This window comes from Natator depressus, chromosome 1 (genome assembly GCF_965152275.1).
Source record: "Natator depressus isolate rNatDep1 chromosome 1, rNatDep2.hap1, whole genome shotgun sequence".
In the NCBI taxonomy this organism is placed as follows: Eukaryota; Metazoa; Chordata; order Testudines; family Cheloniidae; genus Natator; species Natator depressus.
Genome location: NC_134234.1, coordinates 259473381 through 259486521, shown reverse-complemented (window position 1 = coordinate 259486521; position 13141 = coordinate 259473381). Strand labels below are relative to the sequence as shown.

Below are 13141 nucleotides of genomic sequence, written 5' to 3'. Positions count from 1 at the left end.
AACAGACCTTTTAGAAAAACATCCAATCTTGATTTAAAAATTGCCAGTGATGGAGAATCCACCATGAACCTTGGTAATTGTTCCAATGGTTAATTCCTCTCACTGTTAAAAAATTTAATCTGAATTTGGCTAGCTTCAACATCCAGCCATTGGATCTTGTTATACCATTCTCTGCAAGATTGAAGAGCCAATTTTTAAAAATTTGTTCCTCATGCAAGGATGTTTTAGCACTGACAAAAGGAGACTGCTAACACTCAAACTGGTAACCCAGGGTCACATAACTTTTTCCCCTACTCACTATAGAGAGGTGCATCAGGAGTTAGTCATCTTGTTCCCTAGTGTGAATTGGTAGTCTGTAGCAGGCACCATTGTGTGCTTTATCTGTTTGGACAGCAAGCCCCAAGCATTTAAGATAATTTTCTTTCAAGTTATCAGTAACTCAGAACCAGGCAATGCCCTTCCTGAGGGAGTGCCATTCCTGTTCCCCTTTTGCCCACTTGATCTCTAACTAGGTTATAGCTATTGATTTTTAACATTCCAGTTGTGCAACTCATGTCATCAAGTTTCAGTAATATTAACTATATCAAACTTAGGCTCATAAATGAGGAATTCCAAGTCTACTTATTTTGCCCAGGCTCCTAGCATTGGTATATAGCCAATGAAAGAATTCATTCTCATCACGTCCTTTGGTTCCTTCATTAATGTTCTCAACATTAACAACAAGGAGTCCGGTGGCACCTTAAAGACTAACGGATTTATTTGAGCATAAGCTTTTGTGGGTAAAAACCCCACTTCTCCAGATGCATGGAGTGAAAATTACAGATGCGGACATAAATATTCTGGCACATGAAGAGAAGGGAGTTACCTCACAAGTGGAGAACCAGTGTTGACAGGGCCAATTCGATCAGGGTGGATGTAGTCCACTCCCAATAATAGATGAGGAGGTGTCAATCCCAGTAGAGGCAAAGCTGCTTTTGTAATGAGCCAGCCACTCCCAGTCCCTATTCAAGCCCAAATTATGGGTGTTAAATTTGCAACATAAGTGGGCATATCTTCCCTCTTTTTACCCTCTCCTTTTGTTATTAATTTACAAAAGGGGAAGACAAAAAGGGGAAAGATAGGAGTACTCAGTCAGATCTTGAAGATAACTAATGGTTCCAAGATTGGTTCACATAGTTCCTTAAGTAAATCTGAGGTGGATTTCATCAGGCCCAGACAATTTGAATACATCTAATTTATCATAATATTTCAACCTGTTATTTTCCTCTTCTGGTTTGTGTTCCTTTTCTCTTATTGTTAACATTGTGTTAAACATCTAGTCATAACCTTTTCAGTGAAGACTGGGAAAAAAAGGTATTAAACACCTCAGCCTTCTCAGTGATGGTGTCATCCATTATTCACAGGCCTCTCCAGTGAAGTAAGGCCTTTCACTTTCCTTCCTCTTTCTCCTAATGTATTTTAGGCTCACTTCTTATTACTTTTTATGTCCCTTGCTAGCTGTAACTCTGTGCTGTGTCTTAGCCTTTCTGTTTTATCTCTACATTCACGTGCTAGTCTTTTGTACTCCTGGCAATCTGTCCATGTTTCCACTTTTTGTAAGATTCTTTTTTGATTTTCCGGTTATTAAAGAGCTCCTGCTGCAGCCATATTGGTCTCATTCTCTCCTGTCTTTCCTCTACAGCGGGATACTTTCCTGTTTTGCCTTCAAAGATGACAGCTGAGCCCTCCTGGCCGCTTGCGCAAGGGGTAGGACTGGGGCCGGCACTCCTGCAGCAGAAGGATTTTACTAAACCAAAGTGTGCAGTCCCCAACGGGGCCGGGGCTCGCTGGGTCCCGGGGGGAGACCTCCGCTGGTGGTGCCGTGAGGAAGGCCCAATCCGGGCAGCTGAGTGAAGCGGGTCAGGACTCAGGAGCCAGCCCCTCCCCAGCCGCGTCACACGCACCCGCACCGGACGGGCCCCGCCGCTCCCTGGGGAAGGGGGGAGGAGGGGACGCCTCTGGCGGCGCGCCCGGCAGCCGGGCCCAGCGTTACGCGCTGCAACCCCGCCATGGGGGGTCACGGTGCGGCCAAGGTCCGTGCCCCTCGCAGCGAGGCGCCCCCGCCGTCCCGCTGGCTCTATGCGAATCCCCCGCGCCGTGACCTCCGCGCTCCTGGCCCTTTAAGGGCCGTACCGCAGGCAGCGTGCGTATTTCCAAGGCAACTGTGGGCGGAAGCTGGCGTCAGCAGCAGCGTGTGGGCGCTAGGGCTGCCGTGACGTAGCAGTCGATGAGCAATAACAACAGCGACGTGGGGCGGTTCGCCCGTGGCCCATGTCGTCTTGCGCATGCGCGGCTTAGCGGCCTGCTTCTATTTATGTGGGGGGGCTCCAAAATGGCGGCGGTGGTAGCAGCGAGGAGAACGTAGGGGGCAGTTCCGATCGGGGGGGGGGAGGGAGGAGGAGCCGGCGGGGGAGTGTCGCCGTACGGGTGAGGCGGGGGGCCGGTGAGCGGGGGGGTGGGGGTCGGAGGATGGCGGAGCCGCGTCGGGTGCCGTTCATTAGTCTGGCACCCGTGAGGCGACGAGAGGGCGAGAGCCCGTCCCTGGAGCGCGAGCCCGGGGGCCGCGAGCCGGAGCAGCAGCTATTGCTAGGGCGCGAGGGGGTGCCGCCGCCCGACCAGCAGCACGAGCTCTCCCGGGCGGAGCCACAGGTTCAGCTGCCGCGCGAGACCAGCCCCCGGCCGGAACCGCCGCGTGAGACCAGCCGGCCGGAGCAGCAGCGCGAGCCCCCACGGCCGGAGCCGCCGCCGCCGCCGCAGCAGCAACAGCCCCAGCAGCAGCGCGAGAGCAGCCGGCAGGAGCCGCCGCCGCCGCAGGAGGCGCCACCGCCACGCCAGACGGTGCGCCTGGAGGTGGTGCTGAAGGACCCAACCGAGGAGAGCTGCGTGGAGTTCAGCTACCCCGAGCTGCTGTTGTGCGGGGAACCGCGGGTACGGGACCCCAACTCCGCCCCGGGGACCTGCGCACAGCGCCCACCGCACGGCCGCCCACCCCCACCCCCCGCCCTTGGAGCGGGGTCTGCTCCCTCTCCCCGCCCGGCTCAGAGCCGGCCGCGCCCGCAGCCTCTCGGCCCCGGCGGCGCAGATAAGGCGGTTGTTACTGAGCGACTTTTAGCCTGGGGGCGGGCCCCGCCGGAGATGGATCGGGCAGCGCGCTGCTGAGGAGCCCAGTTGCCCTGCTCCTCTGCCGTGTGCCTTGTGCGGAGGACGGGGCTCCATCTCCGCACTTGCTGGCTGGTGTCTGCGGCACGAGTCCCCTCCTTGGGCTCCAGTATGCTGCCCCAGTGCGTGGGGGGAGGCCTTGCTATTACTACATGCCTCTTCCAGGTCTTTCTCCCCTGTGAGTGGGTCAAGTGTTGCCTTTCCAGCAGTTGTGAGCTCTTTCAAACAGCTGCAGAGTGAAACTGACAGCTCCTGTCAGGTCACAGTTGTCTGCAAGGTTTTGACCAGCAGGATGAAACTGAGTCAGAGCTGTGCCAGGGTCTTGGCTTGGCAAAAGTACAGTGTTAGCAGTAGCAGTGCTGGAGGCATGTGTCTGTAGACTCAGACTTATTTGGAATGTTAGAACTGCTGAAAACTTCACCTAATGGGGAAAAACCCCTGAATTCTGGAGGGGACACCCCACAACTGGTGGGCTAGGCCCCTGAACTCCCCAAGAAAAGCTTCCCCTTTGGCACTGGGCAGTGGACTACAAAAAAGCTTGTGGATACATCTTTATGGGAGCTAGGCAGCACCTGCTGCTCACTAGAGACCAGCATGTGGTGCAATGCTAAAGTAGATACTCTAGGGCTATCGTGTTCTTATCAGTTCTTGAGTGTTGAATGCTGCCCATCACCATAATATCTGAGCATTTTTTTGTATAATATTCTGGCAGTAGTGAAGTCGCTAGAGGACTCCTGTAATTGTTGCTTTTCTTTCTTTTAATATATAGAAAATTCTGGGGTATGTTTTCTCTTTTTGGGGGGGGGAGGGGTGAGGAAAGGGGGTAGCTGACATAATTCTGGTTATGGTGGATATATTGATTTCAAAAGGCTTAAATGCTGTTGTCTGTAGCACCACTAGACTTGGAAAACCAGAGCGTTGGGTTGATAAGCCCCGGGCTCTCCTTCAAAGCCTTTCAGGAAGGTGGTACTGCAACCTTACTTTCTACCCCCCTTGATATTCTGCTCTGTTTGGAAGGAATAGCATCACTTTCTCCTTGAAATATAGAGGGATAACAGACAATCAACAACTTCATTCTTAATTATTTCTGTGGGATCTGCTTTCCAAAGTGAGATCCCTCCCTATAGCTACTGTGAGATTACAGTGCCAGTTCAGGCTGCTTAAATGGCTGGTCTGCACTTTACTGGAAAACTGTATACTGCATATGGGGCTGTATGGAATATTACAGTTATCAACTTTGTTCACTGTTTTGGTATGAACATTAAGGTGTGTTGGGAGAGGGGGTTGGAAATTGATGTTAAATGTTCAGAGTTTTGTGTTTGTGGAGGTTAACTTCTTCGCAACTTTTCTTTAGCCCAGTTTTTCCTGAAGGTCTTTAATATATTTAATTCTGATAACATCTAATAGTCATATCTGGCTGGTAGGTGATAATCTGATATACTTCCTTTCCACATCTCTTTTCCCTCTTTGAAAGCAAGAGAGTATGAATTACGAGTTTTGACCATTGTTAGTGATTGTGCTGACAAGGGTCTTGCCTACACTAAAATAACCATATTGCTTTAACTATGCCAGTATAGTTAAAGTGTAAACTTCTGCCTGTATGCATATGGATATACTAGTTTAAAGGTGCATTACATCAGTATACCCATTCCTCTAAGGGAATGGGAATAAGCTATACTAGTCTGAGTCCACCCTGGGATAGAACTGGTATACCTATAATGGTTTAAAAAAATAATGCCCCTCACTGATAGTTATACCAGTACAACTTTCACATGTAGACTAGTTAAAAAATATTGGCAGGTTAGTGGATTTTAGTACCATGGGATGAGAAGGAACATGTTTCACGTTAGGTATCGGAAAAGACAAGAATTATACGTGCGCTTAGAAATCAGTGCTGTTTATCAATTCCCTGCAGAGTCCTGCTTTATAATAATAGATCATGTCGTCTTCTCTCCCCTGAACAGTGTGAAACCATCAAATGGTGAGATTTTTTTCCATAAAGAACCTCCATCCTTTTGGAAAAAGAACAGGAATACTTGTGGCACCTTAGAGACTAACAAATTTATTTGAGCATAAGCTTTTGTGGGCTACAGCCCACTTCATCAGATGCATAGAATGGAACATATAGTAAGAAGATATATATATATATATACACACACACACATAGAGAACATGAAGAGGTGGAGTAAGAGGCTAATTAATTAAGATGAGCTTTATCAGTAGAAATTTTTTTCCTCTTGAGCTATTATCAGCAGGAAAAAAATTTCTACTGATAAAGCTCATCTTAATTAATTAGCCTCTTACTCCACCTTTTCATGTATATATAAAAATACATATATATATATATATATATATATATATATATAAATAAAAATAAAATCTCTTAGAATCATAGAATAACAGAGTTGGAAGGGACCTCTGGAGGCCATCTAGTCCAACCCCCTGCCCAGAGCAGGACCAATCCCAACTAAATCATCCCAGCCAGGGCTTTGTCAAGCCTGACCTTAAAAACTTCTAAGGAAGGGGATTCCACCACCTCCCTAGGTAACGCATTCCAGTGTTTCACCACCCTCGTAGTGAAAATTTTTTTCCTAATATCCAACCTAAATCTCCCCCACTGCAACTTGAGACCATTATTCCTTGTTCTGTCATCTGCTAACACTGAGAACAGTCTAGAGCCATCCTCTTTGGATCCACCTTTCAGGTAGTTAAAAGCAGCTATCAAATCCCCCCTCATTCTTCTCTTCCGCAGACTAAACAATCCCAGTTCCCTCAGCCTCTCCTCATAAGCCATGTGTTCCAGACCCCTAATCATTTTTGTTGGCCTTTGCTGGACTCTCTCCAATTTTTCCACATCCTTCTTGTAGTGTGGGGCCCAAAACTGGACACAGTACTCCAGATGAGGCCCCACCAGTGTCAAATAGAGGGGAACGATCACGTCCCTCGATCTGCTGGCAATGCCCCTACTTATACACCCCAAAATGCCATTGGCCTTCTTGGCAACAAGGGCACACTGTTGACTCCTATCCAGCTTCTCGTCCACTGTCACCCCTAGGTCCTTCTCTGCAGAACTTCTGCCTAGCCATTTGGTCCCTAGTCTGTAGCGGTGCATTGGATTCTTCCGTCCTAAGTGCAGGACTCTGCACTTGTCCTTGTTGAACCTCATCAGCTTTGTTTTGGCCCAATCCTCCAATTTTCCAGGTCCTTCTGTATCCTATCCCTACCCTCCAGCGTATCTACCACTCCTCCCAGTTTAGTGTCATCCGCAAACTTGCTGAGGGTGCAATCCACACCATCCTCCAGATCATTAATGAAGATATTGAACAAAACCGGCCCCAGGACTGACCCTTGGGGCACTCTGCTAGATACTGGCTGCCAACTAGACATGGAGCCATTGATGACTACCCGTTGAGCCCGACAATCTAGCCAACTTGCTACCCACCTTGTAGTGCATCCATCGAGCCCATACTTCTTTAACTTGCTGACAAGAATACTGTGGGAGACCGTGTCAAAAGCTTTGCTAAAGTCGAGGAATAACACGTCCACTGCTTTCCCTTCATGCACAGAACCAGTTATCTCATCATAGAAGTCAATTAGATTAGTCAGGCATGACTTTCCCTTGGTGAATCCATGCTGATTGTTCCTGATCGCTTTCCTCTCCTCTAAGTGCTTCAGAATTGATTCCTTGAGGACATGCTCCATGATTTTTCCAGGGACTGAGGTGAGGCTGACCAGCCTGTAGTTCCTAGGATCCTCCTTCTTCCCTTTTTTAAGGGATTGGCACTACATTAGCCTTTTTCCAGTCTTCCGGGACTTCCCCCGATCGCCATGAGTTTTCAAAGATAATGGCCAATGGCTCTGCAATCACATCCGCCAATTCCTTTAGCACTCTAACACTCTTCTTACTATATGTTCCATTCTGTGCATCTGATGAAGTGGGCTGTAGCCCATGAAAGCTTATGCTCAAATTTGTTAGCCGCTAAGGTGCCATGAGTACTCCTGTTCTTTTTGCGGATACAGATTAACATGGCTGCTACTCTGAAACCCATCCTTTTGAAGTGGTCCTTTGAGTTTTCATTCCTCCCTTCCTCTTTTGAAACTGTTGAACAGTAGAGGCTTAAAAAAGAAGTGTTAAGGTAAAGACAGGAGTGAAAGTCTGCTCAGTTAAATGAGGATAACAACAAAGGGGGAAAACAGTTGTTATATTATAGAGGCGCAATTGTGACTCCATAGCTACTAGTATTGAATTTTTCACTTAAAGCAGGGAGATATGAGACAAGAGGGTAGCCCTGCAAGATACAGGGGCCATAGGCCTTGGGGTGATAGTAATCTCTTTTGGCCCTGCTGTCTTTCAGTCTGATACTTCTCACTTTTCTGTATATATCACAGATGTAATTTTTCAAAGCAAACTAAAATATCAGGGAAATGGCTTTCATGATGTTAAAACAAAACTGATTATATTTGTCATCTAGAAGAGCCACACTAACATTTTGCCAGTTAATGCAATGAGGAAAATATCCTTATTAAAATGAGGCTTAAGAACTAACACCCTTATCCTTTATGGCTCTTTCAATAGAATCTCTTTGGGCCTGTTTCTTCCTTTTCAGCAGAGATTAAAGTTATTAGCAGTAAGAAAAGGAGTACTTGTGGCACCTTAGAGACTAACCAATTTATTTGAGCATGAGCTTTCGTGAGCTACAGCTCACTTTGGTTAGTCTCTAAGGTGCCACAAGTACTCCTTTTCTTTTTGCGAATACAGACTAACACGGCTGTTACTCTGAAACCTGTTGTTAGCAGTGTATCTCTCTCTTTTTTGTTTTATAAGTAGTAGTTTTAGCTTTTAGAATTCAGCATAATTTTTAGCAATATATCAGATTTTAAAATAAGGTCTTTATATAAACTTGTTGAGTTTTACACATTACTATTGCACAAGGAAGATTGGTTTTTGAAAGCTTTTGTTTGCTGTCCACTTGCGTATAAGGAGTTGCTGAACTTCACCGTAACTGTTCCCAGTGAAAGTTTGGTGTTCCGTATCAAGATAGGGAATACGCCTTTCCATCTTACGGTGTCTGATAGAATTGGAATAGCCTGAGAGGAATCCCCAAGAGACAGAAGATTACTGCAAGAAGTGGAAGGGCATTTCAGCTTTGTCTCATACATATTTCCAAAGGAAGTTATAACTTTTAAATGTCACTATAATAATTGACCCCTTGTTGGCATACTAAGCAAAGAGCCCAAAAATGTAATGGCCATGAAGAGTGAATTCCTCTTTCTGGCCTAGAGGTGGGTTTCCCACCCTGAGAAAGAAACAGATGCTGGGTTTACATGGAAGAAATTTATGCAGCCCTTGATCTGTGTTTCCTCTGGATAGATGGAGAACTTAATTTGTCAAGGCTTTTAGTTTAGCGCTGACAAGATGTGCTGTACTAACTCTAAGTATGAAAGATTGTTGCGTGTGATTAGCAGGATGTCTTGGTAAGTTGCAGTAATAGTAGTTGTCCTTAAACGTTAAGAAGTCTGAGGTATTAACTAACAAAGGTGATATTACAATCTAGTGTGGCTTTTAGGGGTCCCAACAGGAGGGAAATTAACCTAGAAATAAAAGGCTGATATATGCCAGTGCAAGATTGTGCTTGTTAAGTTGTTACCTCTGCTGCCAATGTTTTGTCTTCATGTAACGTTTAAAGTATAAGATATGTTCTCTAACTTAAGTATAGACCATGATTTTTCCATTTAGGAATGAAAGTGACCAAGGGGTTAAGTGTAGTTAGTCCTGCAGTAAATTTTTGATACCGATACAGAATGGTATCAATACCAGATAAGTAATTTCTTCTACCTCTTCTCTAAGCACTTGGTTCAAAAGCCCTGTGAACTTTAGAAATGTGGGCCTTGCAGACCTACTTCACCGTGGCCCTATCACATTGAATAAGATAACAGTTCACAATCCTTTGTTGGGCTAGAATTGCAACTATTTGGTCCTAGCTTGGTCTTCCATGTCCTAATTAGAGAAGGCACTTATCTTTCTGTAAGTTTAGAATGTCACTAATTTTCTTATCCTGAAGTGCTAAAATAAAACTAGAATAGAAAGGCCAGGCTCAGTAAAATTAGTTGGCATCCATTAATGATTGCATTAGCCTGAGAAAACATTTTGTGGACCATTTTAGTATTTTTTGTTACAGCTCCCCCATTCTATTGATGAAATCTTGTCTGAGGAAAGTAATCCGGTTTCCTTTGCTACCCCTTACTCCCAAACAAAAATCCTTATATTTTTGTCTCCACTCCTCTCCTTCCCCCGCCTCCCCAGTCCTTACATCAGTATCTCCACAGCTGGGTGAAAATGGCTTTTTTGAAACCGGTACCTCTTTCCTGCTTATTTGTACAGTGAAGTCATAATCTCTAGTTTGCAACATCCCTGTGGCTGCCATAGCAGCAGATGCGGACAGTGATGAGCTGCCAAAAGCTGAAGAACTGGTTCCTTCAGTCGCTCCGGGTCTTCGGTGGCACTTTGGCGGCAGGTCCTTCACTCGCTTGGGGTCTTCGGCAGCACTGAAGGATGTGCCGCCGAAGACCCGGAGCGAGCGAAGGGCCTGCCGCTGAAGTGCTGCCGAAGACCGAGAGCACCGGCGGGTGAGTAAAAATTCAAAAGGGATTCTCAGGGGAGCCTCCCCAGCTGAGAGCTCAGGCGGGCCAGACAGGACCGAGTTTGCCCACCCCTTTAGCAACCGGTTCTAAACCGGTTTCAAAATTTAACAACCGCTTCATGCAAACCGGCTCCAGCTCACAACTGGATGTGGTCAGTATGTACTGTGACTCCTTATTGTTTGGAGGAGCCAGGAGGAGATGGTGAGAGAATGCAAAGGGAATTACCCTCTTTTCCATTTTGGCTATGCTTTATTGAGCGTCATAGTTCTTTTGCATTGCTTCCATGCTGAAAATATACCAAGTTCATCTTTTTATCATCCCAAAATATCACATCACAAAGGTGTTGATAAACAATAAGGGAGTACATTTGGTTGGAGGTAATTCTTCCTTTTGTTGCTCCTCAAACCACAGTTCCCTCATTTCTACTAAATGCTGAGACTTGCCAGGTAGGATAATTACTTGGGCAAATGGGTATACTGTACCTTGGAATATGCCTGATTTCAGATATGCCAGCAAAAGAGTTATGAACTGAAGTGTAATTTCCACCTCTCTTCTCTCAGAAGAAACCTGCCCACTCAGAAGATCCATTTAATGATGAACAACGTGAGCGGTATGAGGTGGAAATGCTGGCCAAGAAATTTGAGGCAAAATATGTGAGTATTTTAGCAGAGCTACTGTAACGCCCCATTTATTAGTAACAACATCGGTTGCTAACATTTTCAGGTTTTTTTGGGTATGGTTGCTACTCTGACTTCGCAGCTGATTCTTATAACTATATCAGTCAGGTTTCTCATCTTATTTAATTTGCTCAGTTTGTAATGGACGCACTTTCAGTCTGATAACTAATAACTATGCTAATGAAAAAAAACTCAACTAGATATTATCTGTGCCTTGGAACATATCCTTAGGTGAGTTCCCTAAGCAAATACCTGCACCTGTTATACAGTGGTCTGTACTCATGGTAGATCTCTCAAGGGAAGAAGTCAATTGCACCTCTTCAGTACTGGATGGGAAATCTCAGAGGAAAAACGTATGTGCTGCAGAATACAAGGATGGTGACAATAGATGGTACTCTTCTCTCTCTATTTGTACCAGTGATGCAGACCACTCTGCAAGAGGATTTTTCTCCCCACGCTACCATCACAGTCCACTTGTCCAAGTCTTCAGATGTGTCAGTCATTATTTAATGCCTTTTGTCAGGCAGCTGCTTCATCAACAAAAACCCCCAGAAATTCTGATGGTGCAATTTTTTTGGATGAAAGATAAAAATGTAGGTACTGACCACTGTGGTTATCGTGATTAAGACCATGATTTTGCCACGGGTATTTTTATTAAAAGTCACAGACAGGATATGGGCAATAAACAGTAAATCACAGAAATGTACACATACTAATGCAGTTTTCACTAAATCAATACAGAAGCTTTTATATTGCCTATTAAACCTTATAAAATTTTGACAAGATCTACTGACAAGATTAATTGTTAGAGGGTAAAGTGGTCATTTACTAACGGAGCTTTCCGTGATTCTGAAAGCCGAAGCCTGTACCCTGCTGCTCTGGGCTGAAGCCAAAGCCTGAGCCCCACTGCCTGTAACTTAACTTGTTACCCAGTAGTGCCCTGCTTGTTACTCACTAATGTTGGCCCCAGCAGCAGTGGTGCGCAAAATGCTATTTTCAACACTTGTACTGCAGATGTTAAAGGAAATAAGTGATTTCTCATTTTTTATAAATTCTAATGCTTTTATTGGAATTTTCAAGAACTCGATGACATCTCTTAAAATCACCAAATCCGTGACCTCTGTGACAGAATCATAGCCTTACTGATCTTTTTTCCTAACACTGGTTGTATAAGCCCTGTTGATACCATATTCTCTCTTTTCTTGAATTGTTGTGGAGTAGTATTGGGCACTGTTAAATAGTTGCTACATTCCACCTCCAACGTAGATGCAGCAAGGTAGAGCCATACTTGTTTTGGGATGCCTCTATTGGAAAGTATAATAGAAATGTCAGTCTTGAATGAGTTTTATCAGGCAGCTGCCACATCACAAAAAACTTGCAGGCTGCTAGGGACAAGCACTAACATAGTACTGAGAGTAATTTGAACAACACTGCATAGTAATGTAAACAAGCCAAGGTGGATAAAAATCAGTGCTTTTTAAAAAAAAGGATTTTAAAAATTTAAATCAAAATAATTTTTTCTTTTTAAATAGGTTGTCATAATTTCACATATGTTAAGGCATAAATTTACTATAATCTATTAACATCACTTAAAACATTAAATAGTATGTTTGGTGCTGAAATTTTCAAGAAAGTCAAACCACTGAACTGGGGGAAGTCATGGGCTAAGCACCTGGAACCAGAGTTTGACAGCAGTAACTGCCGGTGCAGAGAATATTTTTCATTTCAGTTCAGTTCAATGAGTAGTTCATTCAGAGTTGAAAAACTGGTTGGGAATGAAAAAGCAGGAAAGCTTGTTTTCCTCTTCAAATGTGAATAAAAAGTAGGCATAAGAGGATGAGATCTGCTGGTTCTAAAATCTTGAAGGATATGGTGACCAGAAACAATTACTTTAATTCACTAACTGCAGATATTTTCTTTGTTTAATAAATCAGTGAGTTCTAAATGCAAAACTTATTTTGATTAAACTTGTTTCTTGTGTCTAGCACCTTTTTAAGGTAATTATATTTAATTAATTATATTTAATAAAAAAACTAAATGCTGTTTTGCATTTTTCTTTGATTTCCAATTTCAATCCAAATAGAACTTGACAGAAATCATAAGTAAAATTAATCATATAGTAAATAAGAAATCACCATCTACTAATGTGTTTAAAAAATTCAAATCCAAATAAATATATGTTAAGCTATGTAATTGCTTAAATAAATGTGTATAGAGTATATCCTTCTGGTTAGTAAGAAATTACTGAATTTAGTGTAAAAACTACATTTAGTTGCAAATAAGCATGTTTGAAATGGTTACCAATGAATGAGACGCAACTTTTTCTTTAGGAAAATAGCTAAAACGTACAAATGCAAAGCAAGATTAAAATCGGTTACTTAAATCAGTTCCCTGCTCGGTAATTTAAATCATGATTAATTTATTTTAATTGTTTTGATTTTCTTTTAGATAGTCCACCCTGAAACAAGCTTCCACTAATAAATGCCAGAGTAGAAATCAAGAGATGTTATCTAACACCACACCCAGCCAGCTCCTTAAATTCACATGGATAGTCTTAGATGATAAATTATGAGCTGGCAATAAAAATAACTTAATTGTATTTAGAAGACTTCGATATCCAGGGC

The 13141-nt window shown here is 43.9% G+C and overlaps 1 protein-coding gene across 1 annotated transcript in view; it reads left to right on the top strand.

The window, feature by feature from the left end:
- Positions 1-2508: 2508 nt before the first annotated feature.
- Positions 2509-13141, top strand: part of UBN2 (ubinuclein 2) — a 99511-nt gene continuing 88878 nt past the window's right edge. Inside the window, exons 1-2 of the mRNA XM_074941746.1 lie at positions 2509-2967; positions 10401-10493. Of these exons, the coding sequence (XP_074797847.1) occupies positions 2509-2967; positions 10401-10493 (552 nt within the window). The remainder of the gene's footprint in view (positions 2968-10400; positions 10494-13141) is intronic.